The following is a 23667-nucleotide window of genomic DNA, read 5'->3' on the forward strand; positions in this document are numbered from 1 at the left end:
CCACAATGTGTGCTCAGAACCCCCCCGTGTCCTGGGCTGCACCCGGAGCAGCGTGGCCACCACGGAGGGACGGATTCTGCCCCTCTGCTCCGCTCGGGGAGACCCACCTGGAGCCCTGGGTCCAGCGCTGGAGTCCTCAGCACAGGGAGGACATGGAGCTGGTGGAGCAACTCCAGAGGAGGCCATGGAGATGATGGGAGGGATGGAGAACCTCCTGTGTGAGGCCAGGCTGAGAGTTGGGGTTGTTCAGGAGAAGAAAAGGCTCCATGGAGACCTCAGAGCAGCTTCCAGTAGGGAAAGGGGCTCCAGGAAAGCTGGAGAGGGGCTCTGGATCAGGGAGTGGTGGACAGGACGAGGGGAACGGTTTTGAGCTGCGAGAGGGGAGATTGAGATGAGGTCTTGGGGAGAAATGTTCTCCTGTGAGGGTGGGGAGGCCCTGGAACAGAGCAGTGGTGGTGCCCCATCCCTGGAGGAGTTCCAGGCCAGGTTGGATGGTTCTTGGAGCCCCTGATCCAGTGGGAGGTGTCCCTGGGTTGGAACTCGATGGGCTTTGAAGTCTCTTCCCATCAAACCAATCTGTAGTTCCATGATTCTAACTTGATGTCAACCAGAACCCCGAGATCCCATCCCTGGAGGGGTTCCAGGCCAGGTTGGATGGGCCTTGGAGCTCCTGATCCAGTGGGAGGTGTCCCTGCCCATGGCAGGAGGTGGGACTGGATGGGCTTTGAGGTCCCTTCCAACTCAACCCTTTCAGTGATTCTGTCAACTCCGTGTCCTGAGGACATCGCGGTGCCGCTGGTGGTGTCCAAACGTTCTGATCCAACTGCAGCTCCACCACCGTTTCTCTCCGGTGCAGCTCTGTCTCCCTCAGGCCCACGTTCTGCAGAGCGTTGGCTGCTCTTGGACCTCCCGTGTCCTAACGGAACCGCAGGAGACAGATGTTTCCTTGTTGCGACAGAAGTTTGTGCTCAAGGTTTTCCTCTTCCACATCTGTGCCTTCTGGAGAACGAAGAAGTCCTCATGTCCGGTTGGTGTCTCTTTTGTCTCAGTTCTGTGGTAGATGAGGATCTGGATGTTCACTTTTGGTCTTTGGAGTTGTGGAGGAAGCATCTGCGGTGGGACCTCGTGCTGCAAAACGAGCGATGGGCGATGGCACAGCAGGAACTGGTGGGCACGTGGGGATGACCACACCGGGAAGGAGCGGTCGGTTCCCACCGGGAAGGAGCGGTCGGTTCCCACCGGGAAGGAGCGGTTGGTTCCCACCAGGAAGGAGCGGTTGGTCCCCACTGGGAAGGAGCGGTCGGTTCCCACCAGGAAGGAGCGGTTGGTTCCCACCAGGAAGGAGCGGTCGGTTCCCACCAGGAAGGAGCGGTCGGTTCCCACCAGGAAGGAGCGGTCGGTTCCCACCAGGACGAAGCGGTCAGTTCCCACCAGGAAGGAGCGGTCGGTTCCCACCGGGAAGGAGCGGTCGGTTCCCACCAGGACGGAGCGGTTGGTCCCCACCGGGAAGGAGCGGTTGGTTCCCACCGGGAAGGAGCGGTCGGTTCCCACCAGGAAGGAGCGGTTGGTTCCCACCAGGATGAAGCGGTTGGTTCCCACCGGGAAGGAGCGGTTGGTTCCCACCAGGAAGGAGCGGTCGGTCCCCACCAGGAAGGAGCGGTCGGTCCCCACCAGGACGGAGCGGTTGGTCCCCACCGGGACGGAGCGGTTGGTTCCCACCGGGAAGGAGCGGTTGGTTCCCACCGGGAAGGAGCGGTTGGTTCCCACCGGGAAGGAGCGGTCGGTTCCCACCGGGAAGGAGCGGTTGGTTCCCACCGGGACGAAGCGGTTGGTTCCCACCGGGAAGGAGCGGTTGGTTCCCACCGGGAAGGAGCGGTTGGTTCCCACCGGGAAGGAGCGGTTGGTTCCCACCGGGAAGGAGCGGTTGGTTCCCACCAGGAAGGAGCGGTTGGTTCCCACCAGGACGGAGCGGTTGGTTCCCACCAGGAAGGAGCGGTTGGTTCCCACCAGGACGGAGCGGTTGGTTCCCACCGGGAAGGAGCGATTGGTTCCCACCGGGAAGGAGCGGTTGGTTTCCACCGGGAAGGAGCGGTTGGTCCCCACCAGGACGAAGCGGTTGTTCCCACCGGGACGGAGCGGTTGGTTCCCACCAGGAAGGAGCGGTTGGTCCCCACCAGGACGAAGCGGTTGTTCCCACCAGGACGGAGCGGTTGGTTCCCACCAGGACGGAGCGGTTGGTTCCCACCGGGACGGAGCGGTTGGTTCCCACCAGGACGGAGCGGTTGGTTTCCACCAGGACGGAGCGGTTGGTTCCCACCAGGACGGAGCGGTTGGTTCCCACCAGGACGGAGCGGTTGGTTCCCACCGGGAAGGAGCGGTTGGTTCCCACCAGGAAGGAGCGGTTGGTTCCCACCAGGAAGGAGCGGTTGGTTCCCACCAGGAAGGAGCGGTACGTTCCCACCGGGAAGGAGCGATTGGTTCCCACCAGGACGGAGCGGTTGGTTCCCACCGGGAAGGAGCGATTGGTTCCCACCGGGAAGGAGCGGTTGGTTCCCACCGGGAAGGAGCGGTTGGTTTCCACCGGGAAGGAGCGGTTGGTCCCCACCGGGAAGGAGCGGTTGGTCCCCACCAGGAGGAAGCGGTTCGTCCCCACCAGGACAGAGCAGTTGGTTCCCACCGGGACGGAGCGGTTGGTTCCCACCAGGACGGAGCGGTTGGTTCCCACCAGGACGGAGCGGTTGGTTCCCACCAGGACGAAGCGGTTGGTTCCCACCGGGAAGGAGCAGTTGGTTCCCACCAGGACGAAGCGGTTGGTTCCCACCAGTGAGGAGTGGTTGGTTCCCACCGGGACGGAGCGTTGGTTCCCACCGGGAAGAAGCTGTTGGGCAACTGCAAACCAAAGCCTCCGTGATGGCTCTCAGGTTTGGGCTGTTCCTGGCGAGGAGATGGCATTGTCCTGAGATGCTTTTGATCCCATCTGGACCTGAGGTCCAAACTCACCTCGGACTTTGCTCATCAAGAACGCAGAAGCAACGTTGCCCGTTGGAAGAGACCTCAGGTGTGGTGTTCCCATGAGCCGTGGGCTCCTGAGAGGGTTCCAGCTGGATTCTCCTGGCTTTGAGTGGCCAAACCATCACCTTTGTGCACCTCCTCAGCCTCTCAACCTGTGAAACGTTGACTTGGAATGAGGAGAACTTCTTCTGTTCCCCTCACGCAGCCGAGCGGTTCTCCTGGAGGTCTTTCTTCTCAATTAAGGAGGTCTGCTGGAGTCCGAGCTGAAGGTGGCCTTGAGGTGCCTTCAGAGCTTCGCTTTGGCCGTCGCAGTTCATGGATTTTTTAGGCCTTTCGTAACCTGGCTGAGATCCTCCAGCGCCAGTTCTGTAGATCCGGAGATGTTTGTGGTGAAAATGCTCTTCCGGGGTCAAAAGCGACGACGTTGTCCATCTCCGAGGCCCATCCGTCGTGGGTTTCTCCATGAAAAATAGAGGTCTATGCATTTCTTTAACCTTGGACACTTTTTGCTGAGCATCTCTATGGTTCTTAGGTGGATCTGGGTGGGCTTTGAGGTCCCTTCCGACCCAACCGTTCCATGGGAGATGATGCTCAGCAGCTCCATGTGAAGAACATTCCGTGATGGCCTTTGGAAAGACATCATTTGTGGTTTTATCTTCCCACCAAATTCCTTGGATCTTCAGCAATGGGTGGGTGGGGATCTTGGTTCTTGGATGCCACCTCGGTTGGGTCTTGTTTGGAGATGAACCACGAGAAGAGCTGCTTTCCAACTCCAGAACACAACTTTGGAGCCTTCAGGCAGCGTCAACTCTCCGAGGGACCGAAACGCTGTGGGCTTTGGGTGGATGAGGACTACCATGGGCTGGAGACCACCTGGTTGGGGTCAGAGCAGCGGCTGAGCTTTGTCCTTCTCTTTACCTCCTGTTGGGAAGGCTTTGGTGGTGGTGTCACCATGGCCGTACGGATACGGTGTGAGAAAGGTGGAAGAGGCAGCTCGGAGAATTCCTCGGTGCTGAGGTGACTTCAGGTGGAAAGTGTGGAAGAGGGCTGTGTTTGTGTCCTGCTCTCACGTACGGCCCAGAGAGAGGGACCTGCTCCCACCTGGGAGAGCCTGAAGGAACCAGAGGTGGGTTCCATGCAAGGGTTCTGCTCCTCTGCTCCGCTCGAGGAGACCCACCTGGAGCCCTGGGTCCAGCGCTGGAGTCCTCAGCACAGGGAGGACACGGAGCTGGTGGAGCAACTCCAGAGGAGACCACGGAGATGGTCCAAGGGCTGGAGAACGTCCCGTTGGAGGCCACGCTGGGAGAGTTGGGGTTGTTCAGAAGAAGAGAAGGCTTTGAGGAGACCTCAGAGCAGCTTCCAGGAGGGAAAGGGGCTCCAGGAGAGCTGAGGAGGGGCTCTGGATCAGGGAGGAACAGGATGAGAGGAATGGTTTGGAGCTGCAAGAGGAGAGATGGAGATGAGATCTTGAGGAGAAATGTTCTCCTGGGAGGGTGGGGACACCCTGGCCCAGGTTGCCCAGAGCAGTGGTGGCTGCCCCACCCCTGGAGGGGTTCCAGGCCAGGTTGGATGGTTCTTGGAGCCCCTGAGCCAGTGGGAGGTGTCCCTCGATCTGGATTGGTCCCTTCCCACCCAACTCCTTCCATGATCATCCCCTGCCATCAATCAGAACCCCAAAATCCCATCTCTGGAGGTGTTGAAGACCACGTTGGATGGTTCTTGGAGCCCCTGATCCCGTGGGAGGTGTCCCTGCCCGTGGCAGGAGGTGGAACTGGATGGGTTTAAGGTCCCTTCCAACCCATTCCATGATCATTCCCAAGGAACCACGAGCTGTGTTGAAGGGTTCTGACCAATTATCGTTGATGCCGTGAGATACCTTCTGGCTTCCAACCACGCAGGGTGTGTTCTCAGCCATAGCTTTGCCCAGCAGGGCGGTTTCTGTTCACCAGAGCTGGAATGAAGCCTCCAGATGTGGTTTCCAACGTTGGGAACGCATCCCGTGTTTGCTCTTAAGTTGTTTCCAAGCCCGAGGACCGGTGGGAGTTGTCTTCCCAGCAGATGTTCCTCAGGAAAACTGGTGGGAACGAGGCTTTAATAGGAAAACCATCCATGCGTGTGCGGAAAATGTCACCGGAATTCTTGGCTGCCCTTTGGCCGTGACGTTAGCAGAGGCCAATGTCCTCGCGGGGACGCCTTTGGAGAAGGGAGACACCACCGTGTGGCCTCTCGTGGGGGTCTTCAGCTCCGTTTGCGGAGCGATCATCGCCCTCAGGAGCTGAGAAGACTCAATAGTTCCTTTACTTCCAATACGGGAGTTCTCGGCAAGGACGACGAGAACTTCATCCTTCTCCTCCTCCTTCTCCTCCTCCTTCTCCTCCTCCTTCTCCTCCTCCTTCTCCTCCTCTTCTCCTCCTCCTCTCCTCCTCCTCTCCTCCTCCTCTTCTCCTCCTCCTTCTCCTCTTCTTCTCCTCCTCTTCTTCTCCTCTTCTTCTTCTCCTCCTCTTCTTCTCCTCCTCTTCTTCTCCTCCTCTTCTTCTCCTCCTCTTCTTCTCCTCCTCTTCTTCTCCTCCTCTTCTTCTCCTCCTCTTCTTCTCCTCCTCTTCTTCTCCTCCTCTTCTTCTCCTCTTCTTCTTCTCCTCTTCTTCTTCTCCTCTTCTTCTTCTCCTCTTCTTCTTCTCCTCTTCTTCTTCTCCTCTTCTTCTTCTCCTCCTCTTCTTATCCTTCTCTTCTCTTCTCTTCTCTTCTCTTCTCTTCTCTTCTCTTCTCTTCTCTTCTCTTCTCTTCTCTTCTCTTCTCTTCTCTTCTCTTCTCTTCTCTTCTCTTCTCTTCTCTTCCTCTTCTTCTCCTCCTCTTCTTCTCCTCCTCCTCTTCTCCTCCTCTTCTCCTCCTCTTCTCCTCCTCTTCTCCTCCTCTCCTCCTCCTCTCCTCCTCCCCTCCTCCTCCCCTCCTCCTCCCCTCCTCCTCCCCTCCTCTTCCCCTCCTCTTCCCCTCCTCTTCTCCTCCTCTTCTCCTCCTCTTCTCCTCCTCTTCTCCTCCTCTTCTCCTCCTCTTCTCCTCCTCTTCTCCTCCTCTCCTCCTCCTCTTCTCCTCCTCCTCTTCTCCTCCTCCTCTTCTCCTCCTCCTCTTCTCCTCCTCCTCTTCTCCTCCTCTTCTTCTCCTCTCCTCTCCTCCTCTCTCCTCCTGGTGTCCTACAGGAGGTTTTTCAGCCCTCCCATCATCTCTGTGGTCTCCTCTGCTCCTGTTTCAACATCTCACATGGATGACGCGGAGCTGTTGGAGCGAGTCCAGAGGAGGCCATGGAGATGATCCAAGGGCTGGAGAACCTCCCGTTGGAGGCCACGCTGGGAGAGTTGGGGTTGTTCAGAAGAAGAGAAGGCTTTGAGGAGACCTCAGAGCAGCTTCCAGGAGGGAAAGGGGCTCCAGGAGAGCTGGGGAGGGGCTCTGGATCAGGGAGGAACAGGATGAGGGGAACGGTTTGGAGCTGCAAGAGGAGAGATGGAGATGAGATCTTGGGGAGAAATGTTCTCCTGGGAGGGTGGGGAGGCCCTGGCCCAGGTTGCCCAGAGCAGTGGTGGCTGCTCCATCCCTGGAGGGGTTCCAGGCCAGGTTGGATGGTTCTTGGAGCCCCTCATCCAGTGGGAGGTGTCCCTCAATCTGGATGGGCTTTGAGTTCCCTTCCCACCCAACTCCTTCCATGATCATCCCCTGCCATCAATCAGAACCCCAAAATCCCATCCCTGGAGGTGTTGAAGACCACGTTGGATGGTTCTTGGAGCCCCTGATCCCATGGGAGGTCTCCCTGCCCATGGCAGGGGTGGAACTGGATGGGCTTTGAGGTCCCTTCCCACCCAAACCATTCTTTGCTCCTCCCCTGTTCCTCTCCACTTTGGAGCCATCAAAATCCTCCCCCATCACCCGAACTTGGGGTCAAACACTCAACTTTTTTTTCCCCTTTCTCACCAACCTTCTCGGTTTCTTCTGTCCTCCAGTACTGGATCCTCCACCAGAACAGCCCGTCGCACATCGAGAGCTGCCGCCACCTGCGCCAACAGTAAGGGACCTCTTGGAACCCCTCACTCCTTGCCCCGTTCCCTCGGCCAAACGCTCGCACCCGAGCTTTGCCCCACCAAGGGGTTGAAGATGAGGTGTCTCCCACAACGTTTGTCCCCCAAACCTCATTCCATGGCCGTGAAAATGGCCTTCAAACACCAAATGGAGTGATTCCTGGTTGATTCCTGGTTGATTCCGCAGGTATCCGGACTGGAACCCGGAGTCGCACTCCTCCAAGAGGTAACTGTCTTCTCCTCACACCTTCTCATTAACCTTCCCCTGTCGTAAACACCCGGTAATTAACGCTAATTAGTTCTCCTTAATGACCTCTGGTGGTGTTCTCACCATGAAGTTGTGCTCTGGTGTCATGGTGTGGCCCTGGGGGCCAAACGGGAGTGGTTTGGTCCCAAAATTCCTTTGTTCCGGGAAAGAGAAGGGAAAGACCAAAAGTTGGGATTGGAAATTGAACCTAAATTAGCTTTAACGGGGCAGTAACGAGCTGGGGGCGATAACGAGCCGGGGGCACCCGGGGCTGGTGTGTCACCACCCTCCCAGGAGAACATTTCTCCCCAGGATCTCATCTCAATCTCCCCTCTTGCAGCTCAAAACCGTTACCCTCATCCTATCCCTGATCCAGAGCCCCTCCCCAGCTCTCCTGGAGCCCCTTTCCCTCCTGGAAGCTGCTCTGAGGTCTCCATGGAGCCTTCTCTTCTCCTGAACAACCCCAACTCTCATCCCACCTCCTATGGAGGTTCTCCATCCCTCAGATCATCTCCGTGGCCTCCTCTGGAGTTGCTCCACCAGCTCCGTGTCCTCCCTGTGCTGAGGACTCCAGAGCTGGACCCAGGGCTCCAGGTGGGTCTCCCCGAGCGGAGCAGAGAGCACCCCAAGTCCTTCTCCTCAGGGCTGCTCCCAATCCCTTCTCCACCCAGCCGGGATTTGGGTTTGGGATTGCCCTCACCCAGGTGTAGGACCATGCTCTTGGCTTGGTTGAACCTCATGAGGTTTGCCCTGTCCCAGCTCTCCAGCCTGTCCGCGTCCTTCTGGGTGACATCCCACCCTTCTGGGGATGGTTTGGATCAGCCCTGAGGAGAAGGACTTGGGGTGCTGGAGGAGGAAAAGACCAACAGGAGCCCCAACGTGTGCTCAGAGCCCAGAACCCCCCCGTGTCCTGGGCTGCACCCGGAGCAGCGTGGCCAGCAGGGAGGGACGGGATTCTGCCCCTCTGCTCCGCTCTGGGAGACCCACCTGGAGCCCTGGGTCCAGCTCTGGAGTCCTCAGCACAGGGAGGACATGGAGATGGTGGAGCAACTCCAGAGGAGGCCATGGAGATGATCCCAGGGCTGGAGAACCTCCTGTTGGAGGTCAGGCTGGGAGAGTTGGGGTTGTTCAGGAGAAGAGAAGGCTCTGGGGAGACCTCAGAGCAGCTTCCAGGAGGGAAAGGGGCTCCAGGAAAGCTGGGGAGGGTCTTTTTCCAAGGGCCTGGAGTGGTGGGATGAGGGACAATGGCTTTAAACTGGAGAGGGGCAGATTCAGATCAGACATAAGGAGGAACTTCTTGAGAATGAGGGTGGGGAGGCCCTGGAATGGGTTCCCCAGAGCAGTGGTGGTGCCCCATCCCTGGAGGGGTTCCAGGCCAGGTTGGATGGTTCTTGGAGCCCCTGATCCCATGGGAGGTGTCCCTGCCCATGGCTGAGGTGGAACTGATGGGCTCTGAGGTCTCTTCCCACCCAACCCATCCCATGATGCTATGATTCTCACTTCCCATCAACCACAACTCCCAGATCCCATCTCTGGAGGGGTTCCAGGCTGGGTTGGATGGGGTTCGGATCCCGCGGGAGGTGTCCCTTCTCATGGGAGGGGTTGGAACCGGATGGCCTTTGGAGTCCTTTCCAACCCATTCCCTGACTGAGAGGATCGCGTGGTTGGAAAAGACCTTTGAGCTCCTGCAGTCCACCTGTACCCATCCATTCTCCCCCTCCATCCCAACCTCTTCTCTTCCTCGCGTCCTTTTCCTCCTCCTCTTCCTTCTCTTTGGCCCTGGAGCTCCCGACCTCATTTTTCTGGAGAGCTTTCTCTGGTTCTTCCGTCTTTTCTTCTCCTCATCGCTCCTTTCCCACCCAACCCCATCCTAACTTCCTCCCCCAAACACTTCCCTCGTGTTTCACAGTATCCCAAGGTTGGAGAAGACCTTCGTGACCATCAAACCCAACCATCGATCCATCCGTTATCCAAACCGACTCTTGAATTTGTCCGTTTGGGTTTGGGTTTCTCCTTCTCCGTCGTCAAAACTCATTCCGTGTCTTTATTGTCGCAGAAACGCCGCGGACCGAAAGGAGAACCAGACGCCGCGACGCCGGTCCGGCTCCGCCAGCCCTCGCCGCTCCAGGCTCGGATCTTCCAGTTATGTCATCCGTCGGTCACGATCGAGATCCAGGAGTCCCGGCCGATTCCGGCCAACGAGGCCGAGAAGTCGAAGCCCGAGGCAGATGCGCCGCTTTAGCCCCAGACACAGGTCCAGGTCCCCTCAGCGCTCCAGGAACCCGCTGAGAACCACTCCGCGCCCACAGAGGTCATCCAGTAACGATTGGTCCTCAAGGAGGTCAACGCGGTCCCAAGGTAAAAGGGGTGGGAAACGCTCCGAGATGTTGAAACTTCCTTTGATTTCAGAAGGACTGAGTTGGGTTTCAAGAGGGTTTTTGGTGTCACGTCAGCGTTTTTCGTAGCAAAATTGCTCAAAAATCCGATTTTTTTCTGCTGTGGCTTTGGGAGAAGGTTGTGTAGAAGGAATTCTGGAGTGTGGAGCACAGGGAGGACACGGAGCTGCTGGAGCGAGTCCAGAGGAGACCACGGAGATGGTCCAAGGGCTGGAGAACCTCCTGTGTGAAGCCACACTGGGAGAGTTGGGGTTGTTCAGGAGAAGAGAAGGTTCTGGGGAGACCTTAGAGCAGCTTCCAGGAGGGAAAGGGATGGGGCGGCCACCACTGCTCCGGGCAACCGTTCCAGGGCCTCCCCACCCGCAGCGTGAAGAACTTCTTCCTAATGTCTCATCTCGATCTTCCCCTTCCAATCTAAAGCCGTTCCTCCTTGTCCCATCGCTCCAGGTTCTTGGAGAAAGTCCCTCCCCAGCATTTTTGAAGCCCTTTTCCCTACTGGAAGCTGCTCTAAGGTCTCCCTGGAGCCTTCCCTTCTCCTTCCTTCCCTCCTCCTTCCTTCCCTCCTCCTTCCTTCCCTCCTCCTTCCTTCCCTCCTCCTTCCTTCCCTCCTCCTTCCTTCCCTCCTCCTTCCTTCCCTTCTCCTTCCTTCCCTTCTCCTTCCTTCCCTTCTCCTTCCTTCCCTTCCTCCTTCCTTCCCTTCTCCTTCCTTCCCTTCTCCTTCCTTCCCTTCTCCTTCCTTCCCTTCTCCTTCCTTCCCTTCTCCTTCCTTCCCTTCTCCTTCCTTCCCTTCTCCTTCCTTCCCTTCTCCTTCCTTCCCTTCTCCTTCCTTCCCTTCTCCTTCCTTCCTTTCTCCTTCCTTCCTTTCTCCTTCCTTCCTTTCTCCTTCCTTCCTTTCTCCTTCCTTCCTTTCTCCTTCCTTCCTTTCTCCTTCCTTCCTTTCTCCTTCCTTCCCTCCTCCTTCCCTCCTCCTTCCCTCCTCCTTCCCTCCTCCTTCCCTCCTCCTTCCCTCCTCCTTCCCTCCTCCTTCCCTCCTCCTTCCCCCCCTCTTCCCCCCTCTTCCCCCCCTCTTCCCCCCCTCTTCCCCCCCTCTTCCCCCCCTATTCCCCCCCTCTTCCCGCCCTGTTACCCCCCCTCTTCCCCCCCCTCTTCCCCCCCTCTTCCCCCCTCTTCCCCCCTCTTCCCCCCCTCTTCCCCCCCTCTTTCCCCTCTTCCCCCCCTTTTTCCCCCCCCCCCCCCCCTCTTCCCCCTCTCTCCCCCCTCTCTTCCCCACTCTCGTCCCCCCCTCTCTTCCCCCTCTCTCTTCCCCCCTCTTCCCCCCCTCTTCCCCCCTCTTCCCCCCCTCTTCCCCCCTCTTCCCCCCCTCTTCCCCCCCTCTTCCCCCCCTCTTCCCCCCCTCTTCCCCCCCTCTTCCCCCCCTCTTCCCCCCTCTTCCCCCCCCCTTCCCCCCCCTCTTCCCCCCTCTTCCCCCCTCTTCCCCCCTCTTCCCCCCTCTTCCCCCCTCTTCCCCCCTCTTCCCCCCCCTTCCCCCCCTCTTCCCCCTCTTTCCCCCCTCTTCCCCCCTCTTCCCCCCCTCTTCCCCCCCTCTTCCCCCCCTCTTCCCCCCTCTTCCCCCTCTTCCCCCCTCTTCCCCCCTCTTCCCCCCCTCTTCCCCCCCTCTTCCCCCCTCTTCCCCCTCTTCCCCCCCTCTTCCCCCCCTCTTCCCCCTCTTCCCCCCCTCTTCCCCCCCTCTTCCCCCCCTCTTCCCTCCCCTCTTACCTCCCTCCTCCCTCCCCTATTCCCTCCCTCTTCCCCCCCTCTTCCCCCCCTCTTCCCCCCCCTCTTCCCCCCCTCTTCCCCCCCTCTTCCCCCCCTCTTCCCCCCCTCTTCCCGCCCCTCTTCCCTCCCCTCTGCCCTCCCCTCTGCCCTCCCCTCGTCCCTCCCCTCTTCCCTCCCCTCTTCCCTCCCCTCTTCCCTCCCCTCTTCCCTCCCCTCTTCCTCCCCTCTTTCCTCTCCTCTCCTCTCCTCTCCTCTCCTCTCCTCTCCTCTCCTCTCCTCTCCTCTCCTCTCCTCTCCTCTCCTCTCCTCTCCTCTCCTCTCCTCTCCTCTCCTCTCCTCTCCTCTCCTCTCCTCTCCTCTCCTCTCCTCTCCTCTCCTCTCCTCTCCTCTCCTCTCCTCTCCTCTCCTCTCCTCTCCTCTCCTCTCCTCTCCTCTCCTCTCCTCTCCTCTCCTTTCCTTTCCTTTCCTTTCCCGGTGTCCCACAGGAGGTTTTTCAGCCCTCCCATCATCTCCGTGGGCTCCTCTGGTCCCGTTTCCACCTCTCTCTTTCCTTCCTCTCTTGGGGTCTCCCTCCAGGTGGGGTCTCCAGAGCAGAGCAGAGGGGCACAATCCCCCCAATCTTCCCTTTCCCTCCACCCCTTTGAATTCTTGGAGCTGCCTCTGCCTCAGTTTCCCTTTTTGACCTCACTGAAACGTTCAAAGCACTCAACGACGCGGTGGAAAAGAGCGTTGGAGGTCTGTTATGACTTAAAGATCTTCTCCACCGGAGCGCGTTTGGAGGTTCTCTGAACCTCTGCGAGGCCCAGGATTGACCCAGGAGCGAAACCATGGGGTGAACCCAACAGCCATGAGTTGGAGTTGGGGCTTTACGGCCAAAGCCACCGACCCCGCGTTGTTGTCCCTTTCCCCGCGCAGACGGAAAGGGCGGCTCTGGAGACCCTCCTCAAAAGTTTGGGCTTTGCCTTTGTAGCTGAGTTCAATGAACTCAGAAAGGGCTTCGAGGAACCGAGCGAGGACCTTCGGGATCGGGAAAGTCACCACCTTCTCCTGGACCTTTAGGGAAGGTGCCCGGAAATGCGAAGAAGCCCCTGAAAACCGGTGTTTCTCCAAAGGCTTTGAAGAAGGACGACGTCGCTTTGCCGCCGTCGAGTTCTTCATCTCCCGCAACCGAGGATTTACTCCAAAGCAAAGAGGTGGAAGAGAACGAGGAAGAAGAATCCATGGGAACCCCCGGACCTTGTCCCGCTCCGTATAACCGCGTGAGTTTCTTGGGGGGTTCTTGGTGTGCTTTGAAGGTTTGGGGTTGGATGGGACCTTTTAGGGAAGGAGAACCATTCCGTTGCCCACTCTGCTGTAGATCTCCCCTTCTCCATGGGAAGGTTTTCTGGGAGTAGGGAAGTGTAGGGATCACCCCGGGAGGGCTTCTCCTGGGAGGGTGTGGAGGCCCTGGAAGAGGTTGCCCAGAGCAGAGGTGGCTGCCCCATCCCTGGAGGGGTTCCAGGCCGGGTTGGATGGTCCTTGGAGCCCCTCATCCCATGGGAGGTGTCCCTGCCCATGGCTGAGGTGGGACTGATGGGCTCTGAGGTCTCTTCCCACCCAACCCATCCCATGATGCTGTGATTCTAACTCACCATCAGCCACAACTCCCAGATCCCACCTCTGGAGGGGTTCCAGGCCGGGTTGGATGGGGCTCGGATCCCGCGGGAGGTGTCCCTTCTCATGGGAGGGGTTGGAACCGGATGGCCTTTGGAGTCCTTTCCAACCCATTCCCTGACTGAGACGATCACGTGGTTGGAAAAGATCTTTGAGCTCCTGCAGTCCACCTCTACCCATCCATTCTCCCCCTCCATCCCAACCTCTTCTCTTCCTCGCGTCCTTTTCCTCCTCCTTTTCCTTCTCTTTGGCCCTGGAGCTCCCGACCTCATTTTTCTGGAGAGCTTTCTCTGGTTCTTCCGTCTTTTCTTCTCCTCATCGCTCCTTTCCCACCCAACCCAGGTGTCCCAACCCATGGCAGGAGGTGGGACTGGATGGGCTTTGAGGTCCCTTCCAACCCAAACCATTCCATGGTTCCCGGATTCTCACTTGACGTCAACCAGAACCCCCTGATCCCATCCCTGGAGGTGTTCCAGGCCAGGTTGGATGGGATTTGGAGCTCCTGATCCCATGGGAGATGTCCCAACCCATGGCAGGAGGTGGGACTGGATGGGCTTTGAGGTCCCTTCCAACCCAAACCATTCCATGGTTCCCAGATTCTCAATTGCCATCAACCAGAACCCCCGATCCCATCCCTGGAGGGGTTCCAGGCCACGTTGGATGGGGTTTGGAGCTCCTGATCCCATGGGAGATGTCCCAACCCATGGCGGGGAGGTGGAACTGGATGGGTTTTGAGGTCCCTTCCAACCCAAACCATTCCATGGCTCCTGGATTCTCACTTGATGTCAACCAGAACCCCCAATCCCATCCCTGGAGGGGTTCCAGGCCACGCTGGATGGGATTTGGAGCTCCTGATCCCATGGGAGGTGTCCCCCAACCCATGGCTGAGGTGGGACTGATGGGCTCTGAGGTCCCTTCTCCCCAACCCGTTCCACGTTGCACTCCATGCTCCGGTGGGTCCTTTCCACCCTGGTGATTCCATGGTTCTACGATTCCATGATTCGATGTTTCTCCGACTCTTTCCCTCTTTTCGGGGCCCCATTTGGCGAAGCGTTGACGTTGGCTTTGGGGTTCTCCGCAGCTGCTGCGGGAGGAGCTGCTGAGCCGCAGGACGGTCCTACGCATCTCTGAGCTTCCCCAGGGCGGCTTTTCCGATCAGGACATTAAGAAGATCGTCCAACCCTTCGGCAAAGTCAGCGATCTCCTCGTCCTGCGCTCGCGGAATGAGGTGCGTTGGGTGAGCGGTTGTCCAGCGGTGACCAAATGTCCTCTTTGGAGTGGGGTTGGGCTCCTCGAAGAGGTTCTCCTCAAGGATCGCGGCCGTTCTCTTGGAGTTGACGGCAATCCTGGATTGAGAACTTCCATCTCGATGGCTTCCAGGGCCTTAAAGATCAGAGGGAGGGAGAAGCTCGTGGTACAACCCCCAAATCCAGGCTTTTCCATCGGATTCCGTGGTCCACCAGGGCCAGGGAGGGCGTTCTGCCCCTCTGCTCCGCTCTTGGAGATCCCACCTGGAGTCCTGGCTCCAGCTCTGGAGTCCCCAACAGGAGGAGGACACGGAGCTGTTGGAACAAGTCCGGAGGAGGCCACGGAGATGATGGGAGGGGTGGAGAACCTCCCGTTGGAGGCCTGGCTGGGAGAGGTGGGGTTGGAAGGGACCTCAAAACCCATCCAGTTCCACCTCCCCACCATGGGTTGGGACACCTCCCATGGGATCAGGAGCTCCAAATCCCATCCAACGTGGCCTGGAACCCCTCCAGGGATGGGATCAGGGGTTCTGGTTGATGTCAAGTGAGAATCCAGGAGCCATGGAATGGTTTGGGTTGGAAGGGACCTCAACGCCCATCCAGTCCCACCTCCCCACCATGGGCAGGGACACCTCCCATGGGATCAGGAGCTCCAAACCCCATCCAGCGTGGCCTGGAACCCCTCCAGGGATGGGATTGGGGGTTCTGGTTGACGGCAAATGAAAATCTGGGATCCATGGAATGGTTTGTTTGGAAGGGACCTCAAAACCCATCCAGTCCCACCCCCTACCATGGGTTGGGGGACACCTCCCATGGGATCAGGAGCTCCAAACCCCATCCAACGTAGCCTTGAACATCTCCAGGGATGGGATCAGGGGGTTCTGGTTGACACCAAGTGAGAATCTGGGAACCATGGAATGGTTTGGGTTGGAAGGGACCTCAAAGCCCATTCAGTCCCACCTCAGCCATGGGTTGGGGGACACCTCCCATGGGATCAGGAGCTCCAAACCCCATCCAACGTGGCCTGGAACCCTTCCAGGGATGGGATTGGGGGTTCTGGTTGACGGCAAATGAAGATCTGGGAATCATGGAATGGTTTGGGTTGGAAGGGACCTCAAAGCTGTCGGAGGCCAGGCTGGGAGAGTTGGGGTTGTTCAGGAGAAGAGATGGCTCTGAGGAGACCTCAGAGCAGCTTCCAGGAGGGAAAGGGGCTCCAGGAGATCTGGGGAGGGCCTCTGGATCAGGGAGTGAAGGGACAGGACGAGGGGAATGGTTTGGAGCTGCAGGAGAATGGAGATGGAGATGAGGTCCCTTCCACCCCAACCCCTTCTGTGACGTTGGCGAGAGTTGGAGCTGCAGCCGCGGTGGGGTTGGATTCCTGGAGGAGAAGCTGTGGGAGAAAAGGCTGAAGGGGCCGTTTGTTTCAGGCCTTCTTGGAGATGAACTACAAAGAAGCCGTGGTGGCAGCGGTGGAGTACGGTGAAACTGTGCCGGTGTTGGTCAACGGGAAACGGGTGAAGATCAGCGTAGCCGAGAGGCCCAAAGCCCCTCCTGGGCAGGTGAGCAGCTGGTGGTGAACCCCTGCAGAGGCCACGGAGGTGGTGGTGTCCTTCTCCAAAGCCCACGGCCACCACCCAACGAGATTTCCGTGGTTTCATTTCTTTCTCCTGAGCGTCCGTCTAAAATCCATCTACGAATCGTCCAAGTGTGGAATGGGTTGGGTGGGAACGGACCTCAAAGTTCCAATCCATGGGCAGGGACACCTCCCACGGGATCAGGAGCTCCAAAGTCCATCCAACGTGGCCTGGAAGCCCTCCAGGGATGGAGCGGCCACCGCCGCTCGCGGGAAATCACTATGAATTCATATCATATTGATGGAGGTGTAGAAAGAGACCTTTATGAAGTAGAAAAGATGGTTTGAGAAGCTCCACAGGGGCCACCACGGTGCGTTCGTGGCCCAGAACCCCCCCGTGTCCTGGGCTGCACCCGGAGCAGCGTGGCCACCATGGAGGGACGGATTCTGCCCCTCTGCTCCGCTCTGGGAGACCCACCTGGAGCCCTGGGTCCAGCTCTGGAGTCCTCAAGGAGGACGTGGAGCTGGTGGAGCAACTCCAGAGGAGACCACGGAGATGATCCCAGGGCTGGAGAACCTCCTGTTGGAGACCAGGCTGAGAGTTGGGGTTGTTCAGGAGAAGCGAAGGCTTTGGGGAGACCTCAGAGCACCTTCCAGTCCCTGCAGGGGCTCCAGGAGAGCTGAGGAGGGGCTCTTCACAAAGGCCTCGAGGGATGGGATGAGGATGGGTGGCTTCAACCTGGAGTGAAGAACCTTTAGATCGGACATAAGGAGGAACTTCTTCACGCTGAGGGTGGGTTGCTCGGAGTGGTGGTGGCTGCTCCATCCCTGGAGAAGGCTTTTCCAGGCCACGTTGGATGGGATTTGGATCTGCTGGGAGGTGTCCCTGCTGGTGGCCTGGGGTGGAACCGGATGGGCTTTGAGATCCCATCCAACCCAACCCATTCCTGTGGTTCTACGAAATCCGATTTCTTCTTTCTCTTCATTCCAGACCAAAACGATCCTGAAGAAACGCTCTCCGACCACGAGAAGGGCCGCGCCGAGCGCTCCGTAAGTTGCCGTTACCTCCTCCGCTCTCGGAGAACGTTCGGAAAGGAGATGACTTCCGCTCTGCTCCATTTCTTTCCTTCTTTTGTTTATCTGCTTAAAAAGTCCTGAATTATCCCCAAAACGGATTTGCCTTTGTCTTTTCCTCCTGGCAGGAAGGATCCCAACCCCACGGCCGCGGCCGCCGACGCCGCTCCAGGTAAGACATCGTCACCTCTCGTTGAGCGGTGGCTTTGTCACCACCTTCGCCCTTTGGTCCTTTTCTTCTCTTCTTGAGCGGAAAGCGAATAAAATGCAGTAAATTGGGTCGAAAGTCCATGAAAGGCATAAAATGGGTTGGAATGGAGACGCCGGAAAGACCTTTTGTCATCGGACAAATCGTGAACATCGTGGGAAGAGCCATGGGTTGGGTCGGGAGGGACCTCAAAGCCCATCCGGTGCCACCTCCTGCCGTGGCCCTGCTCGTGGTGGGGAGGTGGGACTGGATGGGCGTTGAGGTCCCTTCCAACCCAAACCATTCCATGGTTCCCAGATTCTCACTTGATGTCAACCAGAACCCCCAATCCCATCCCTGGAGGGGTTCCAGGCCACGTTGGATGGGGTTTGGAGCTCCTGATCCCGTGAGAGGTGTCCCTGCCAAAGGTGGGGAGGTGGGACTGGATGGGCTTTGAGGTCCCTTCCAACCCAAACCATTCCATGATTCCCGGATCCTCACTCGCTGTCAACCAGAACCCTCTGATCCCATCCCTGGAGGGGTTCCAGGCCACGTTGGATGGGGTTTGGAGCTCCTGATCCTGTGAGAGGTGTCCCTGCCCGTGGTGGGGAGGTGGAACTGGATGGGTTTTGAGGTCCCTTCCAACCCCACCTCTCCCAGCCAGGCCTCCAACGGGAGGTTCTCCACCCCTCCCATCATCTCCGTGGCCTCCTCCGGACTTGTTCCAACAGCTCCGTGTCCTCCTCCTGTTGGGGACTCCAGAGCTGGAGCCAGGACTCCAGGTGGGATCTCCAAGAGCGGAGCAGAGGGGCAGAACGCCCTCCCTGGCCCTGGTGGACCACGGAATCCGATGGAAAAGCCTGGATTTGGGGGTTGTACCACGAGCTTCTCCCTCCCTCTGATCTTTAAGGCCCTGGAAGCCATCGAGATGGAAGTTCTCAATCCAGGATTGCCGTCAACTCCAAGAGAACGGCCGCGATCCTTGAGGAGAACCTCTTCGAGGAGCCCAACCCCACTCCAAAGAGGACATTTGGTGACCGCTGGACAACCGCTCACCCAACGCACCTCATTCCGCGAGCGCAGGACGAGGAGATCGCTGACTTTGCCGAAGGGTTGGACGATCTTCTTAATGTCCTGATCGGAAAAGCCGCCCTGGGGAAGCTCGGAGATGCGTAGGACCGTCCTGCGGCTCAGCAGCTCCTCCCGCAGCAGCTGCGGAGAACCCCAAAGCCAACGTCAACGCTTCGCCAAATGGGGCCCCGAAAAGAGGGAAAGAGTCGGAGAAACATCGAATCATGGAATCGTCGAACCATAGAATCACCAGGGTGGAAAGGACCCACCGGAGCGTGGAGTGCAACGTGGAACGGGTGGGGGAGAAGGGACCTCAAAGCCCATCAGTCCCACCTCAGCCATGGTTTGGGACACCTCCCATGGGATCAGGAGCTCCAAATCCCATCCAGCGTGGCCTGGAACCCCTCCAGGGATGGGATTGGGAGTTCTGGTTGACGTCAAGTGAGAATCCGGGAACCATGGAATGGTTTAAGTTGGAAGGGACCTCAAAGCCCATCCAGTCCCACCTCAGCCATGGGTTGGGACACCTCCCATGGGATCAGGAGCTCCAAACCCCATCCAAGCTGGAAGCCCTCCAGGGATGGAGCAGCCACAGCTTCCCTGGACAACCTCTTCCAGGGTTCTCCTCACCTTCAGCGTGAAGAATTCCTTCCTGGTGTCTCCTCTAAGTCTTCCCCTTCCCATTTCAAAGCCATCCCGACCCAATTCCCGTTCTCCATGGCTTTCTCTTTTCACCTTTGGACTCCACTGATGGTTCCGGTGGGGATTTTGCCGATTAAACTGTTTTCGTGTGGAATTTTTTCACTCCTGATTTGATGGAACCGTAAGCGTTTCCATTCGTTGATGGTTTGGGGCTTTCCCGCAGGGAAAAAGGAGACGAAGGAATCGGCAGTGAAGGGAGACACCGAAACCCAAACCCCCTCCATTGCTGTGGGTAAGAGAGTGGAAAACTTGGAGCATCTTCCAGGATCTCAAGGGCTTCCAGGAGAGCTTTTTAGGAAGCTCTGGAGTGATGGGATGAGGGTGGAGGTGGCTTTAAATGGAAGAGAAGAAGACTTAGAGTGGATATAAGGAGGAATTTCTTCACGCTGAGGGTGTGGAGGCCCTGGGATGAGGTTCTCCAGAGCAGTGGTGGCTCCTCCATCCTTGGAGGGGTTCCAGGCCAGGTTGGATGGAGCTTCTTGGAGCTCCTGATCCAGCGGGAGATGTCCCTTCCCACGGCAGGAGGTGGGATTGGATCCTCCTTGAGGTCTTTTCCACCCAACCCATCCCATTTTGGATTCCATGAACCCCCACGCTTGTTCTTCCCCGTTCTCCTTCTTCTCCGAGCAGGAACTGAAGGTTGAATCCAAGTTTTTATCCCCCTTTTTTTCTGGTCGGGTGGGGAAGCCACTGGGACAACGTCGAGGCTCTCAGTGCCGTCGGTGGCTCTGGAGCAGCAGAAGACAACGCAAAGCAGATGGGGTTGGAGATTTAGATCCTTCCACCACCACACGGTTGTCCTCCAAAGTTGGGATGAGCTTTTCCAGCCCATGGGTGGTGAGGAGCAGGAGCTCCTGGGCTTGGAGGGCTCTCCAGAGCTCGTAGGAAGATGGGTGGTGCGGTTTCTCCTTCTCCCAACGGAGCAGTGGGAGATCCTGGGATGGAGGAGACCCTTTCTGCTCTTCCCTTTCCAGCAGAAGCGGCCGTGGATGAGGACCTTCCGACGTCAACTGGAGTGGAGACGGAACTTGAGGGAACGAAACCGATGGAGACGCAGAGTGTGGTGGAATGGGGTGGAGTTCCAGAGGAGACCGAGGCTGAAGGAGGGACGGACGCTGCGTCTGCCGAAGGTAATTCCAACACCGGAATGCTGTGGGGTTCACGGAAGGGTTTGATTGGAAAAGACCTTTGAGATCGAGGCCGACTGTCCCTGTCTGCTACTGAATGAGATACTTGAGGACCTCATCTCCAGGGCTTCTAAACCCCTCCAAGATGGGACCTCCACGGCTGTCCTGGACCGCCTCTACGGAGGCCTCCAAACCCTTCTGGTGAAGGCGTTTCTGCTGCCGTCCCACCGGACCCTGCGCGGGGGCAAATTGAGGTCGTTCCCTTCTCGTTGGAGAAGACCCCAACCACCACGTCCCCACCACCTCCTCACCGCGCTGAGGTCTCCTCTCCGCCTCCTCCAGGCTCAACCCCTCCAGGTCCCTCAGCTGCTCCTCACGACCCTTCTTCTCCAGCCCTTTCCCAGCTCCGTTCCCTTCTCTGGATGTTCTCCAGGACCTCATTGTCCTTCTTGGAATGAGGAGCCTGGATTCGAGGTGTGGCCTCACCGGGGGTGACAATGCCATCCCTGCTTCTGCTGCCACCCCATGGCTGATCCAAGCCAGGTGTTGGTGGCCTTCTTGGCCACTTCTGGCTCATGTTCAGCCGTTGTCCACCAACACCCTCGGGGTCTTCTCCTCCAGCAGCTTCCCAGTGGCTCTTCCCAAGCCCGGAGCTGCTCGGGGTTGTTGTGTCCCAAGCGCAGGACGTGGTCCTGAGGTTGAACCTCATCCCCGTTGGCTTTGGCCCCCATGGATCCAACCTGGTGAGGTCCTCCTTGAACCTCAACTCATGGGTCGTAGCCGAGAAGGTTCATTTTAAGGGATAAAATGATGGGATGGTTCGTGGTGTGATGTCTTCTTCCATCGATGTCTTCAGAGGTGGCAGCGCGGGAACCTCTGGTGGCGCTGGAGATGGAAGACCTCGATGGAGTTGGAATCCATGAAGGTAAACGACGCCGGGATGGGGATTTTTGCTCCCAAACCTTTGCCATCGTGGATTGGAAACCAAAGCTTCCAAGGGGAGAACTTTGGATGACACAAAGTGTCGGGAAAGAGAAGTTTGAGACTTCAGTTCACTGCTGGAAACCTCAAACACCACTTCATGGGGCTGGAAAACCCCCAGGAGATATGGTTGAGGTGCTCCAAGGTCTCCCTCGGAGAACCTTCCAGGAGGGAAAGGATTCCAGGAGAGCTGAGGAGGAGCTTTGGATCCGGGAGGGAAGAGGTGGGAGGAGGGGAATGGTTTGGAGCTCCAAGAGGGGACATTGAGGTGAGATCTTGGGGAGAAATGTTCTCCTGGGATGGTGAGGAGGTCCTGGAACAGAGCAGTGGTGGTGCTCCATCCCTGGAGGGGTTCCAGGCCAGGTTGGATGGAGCTTGGAGATCCTGATCCCATGGGAGGTGTCCCTGCCCATGGCAGGGGTGGAACTGAATGGGCTTTGAGGTCCCTTCCAACCCAACCGATTCCATGAAGGAGGATTCCGTTGGTTGGTGATGTGTTCCTCTCTGGAATTGAGAGGAACCCAAGAATTTCTCTGTCCCACCTTTTTTTGTAGGAGCTGTGGCAGCGCCTGCGGAGAGGGAGGAGACACTGGAGCCGCCCGGCAAGGTCAGCGGGAGCAGAGGGTGTTCATCCCGGGGACGGGATCCGGCCAGGCTGGATCCATGGCTGGAGGATCTGCAGAGGGATCTGGCCAGGCTGGATCCATGGCTGGAGGATCTCCAGAGGGATCTGGCCAGGCTGGATCCATGGCTGGAGGATCTCCAGAGGGATCTGGCCAGGCTGGATCCATGGATGGGGGATCTCCAGAGGGATCTGGCCAGGCTGGATCCATGGCTGGAGGGCAGGGAGGATCTGCAGAGGGATCTGGCCAGGCTGGATCCATGGATGGAGGGCAGGGAGGATCTCCAGAGGGATCTGGCCAGGCTGGATCCATGGATGGAGGGCAGGAGGATCTCCAGAGGGATCTGGCCAGGCTGGATCCATGGATGGAGGGCAGGAGGATCTCCAGAGGGATCTGGCCAGGCTGGATCCATGGATGGAGGGCAGGAGGATCTCCAGAGGGATCTGGCCAGGCTGGATCCATGGATGGAGGATCTCCAGAGGGATCTGGCCAGGCTGGATCCATGGATGGAGAGCAGGAGGATCTCCAGAGGGATCTGGCCAGGCTGGATCCATGGATGGAGGGCAGGAGGATCTCCAGGGGGATCTGGCCAGGCTGGATCCATGGATGGAGGGCAGGGAGGATCTCCAGAGGGATCTGGCCAGGCTGGATCCATGGATGGAGGGCAGGGAGGGTCTCCAGAGGGATCTGGCCAGGCTGGATCCATGGATGGAGGGCAGGGAGGATCTGCAGAGGGATCTGGCCAGGCTGGATCCATGGATGGAGGACAGGGAGGATCTCCAGAGGGATCTGGCCAGGCTGGATCCATGGCTGGAGGGCAGGAGGATCTGCAGAGGGATCTGGCCAGGCTGGATCCATGGATGGAGGGCAGGAGGATCTCCAGAGGGATCTGGCCAGGCTGGATCCATGGATGGAGGATCTCCAGAGGGAGATCTCCCAAGGGACGGGTGATGGGTTGATAAGAGATGGCCTCCAGCTGCTCCAGGGTGGGGTCAGGTGGAACATCAGTCTCTGCTGAAGGATCTCTGAGGCCCCATCTGAGGCTCCTCAGGACGGTGGTGGAGTCCCATCCCTGGAGGGCTTTCAAATGCGGTGCTTAATGTTATGGTTTAGTGACCGCTTGGACTCGATGACCTCAGAGGTCTTCTCCAACCCAATGTTTCTATGATTCCATGGATGTTCTTTGGAGTCGCAGCGCTCTTTGAACATGGCTTTTGGAGTCGAGGAACTCATGGGCACCTTCTCCTCCCTCGCAGGACCCTGAAGACACGTGTGTGGTCCTCGTTTCAAACCTACCTGAGAAAGGTTACTCCGTCGAGGACGTTTCCAACCTGGCGAAGCCCTTTGGAGGTGTGAGGGACGTTCTCATCGTTTCCTCCCACAAGAAGGTAATCGCAACTGATGGGAATTAACAATGATAATTAAGAATTAGTCGGATATTGCATCCGGTTCTGGAGTCCTCAACGCCGGGAGGACACGGAGGTGGTGGAACGAGTCCAGAGGAAGCCATGGAGATGATGGGAGGGCTGGAGAACCTCTGTGAGGAGAAGGTGGGAGAGTTGGGGTTGTTCAGGAGAAGAGAAGGCTCCGAGGAGACCTCAGAGCAGCTTCCAGGAGGGAAAGGGGCTCCAGGAGAGCTGGGGAGGGGCTCTGGATCAGGGAGGGCAGGGAAGGGACAAAGGGAATGGATTGGAGATGGAAAAGGGGAGGTGGAGATGAGATCTTGGGGAGGAATGTTCTCCTGGGAGGGTGGGGAGGCCCTGGAACAGAGCAGTGGTGGCTGCTCCATCCCTGGAGGGGTTCCAGGCCAGGTTGGATGGGGTTTGGAGGTCTCTGATCCAATGGGAGGTGTCTCTGCCCATGGGACCTGGATGGGCTTTGAGGTTCCTCCAACCCAAACCCTTCCATGGTTCCAAAGTTCTGACTCACCATCAACCAGAACCCTCATATCCCAT

At 58.1% G+C, this 23667-nt stretch overlaps 1 protein-coding gene across 1 annotated transcript in view; it reads left to right on the top strand.

Moving 5' to 3' along the window:
• Window positions 1-23667, top strand: part of ZNF638 (zinc finger protein 638) — a 61064-nt gene that overhangs the window by 9952 nt on the left and 27445 nt on the right. The window contains 14 exon segments of the mRNA XM_054065967.1: window positions 7002-7063; window positions 7264-7302; window positions 9380-9709; window positions 12398-12458; window positions 12461-12733; window positions 14209-14355; window positions 15802-15933; window positions 16939-16997; window positions 17150-17193; window positions 19145-19213; window positions 19956-20111; window positions 20965-21033; window positions 21644-21696; window positions 22969-23100. Coding sequence (XP_053921942.1) covers window positions 7002-7063; window positions 7264-7302; window positions 9380-9709; window positions 12398-12458; window positions 12461-12733; window positions 14209-14355; window positions 15802-15933; window positions 16939-16997; window positions 17150-17193; window positions 19145-19213; window positions 19956-20111; window positions 20965-21033; window positions 21644-21696; window positions 22969-23100 — 1626 coding nt within the window.

This window comes from Cuculus canorus, chromosome 4, assembly GCF_017976375.1.
Source record: "Cuculus canorus isolate bCucCan1 chromosome 4, bCucCan1.pri, whole genome shotgun sequence".
NCBI lineage: Eukaryota > Metazoa > Chordata > Aves > Cuculiformes > Cuculidae > Cuculus > Cuculus canorus.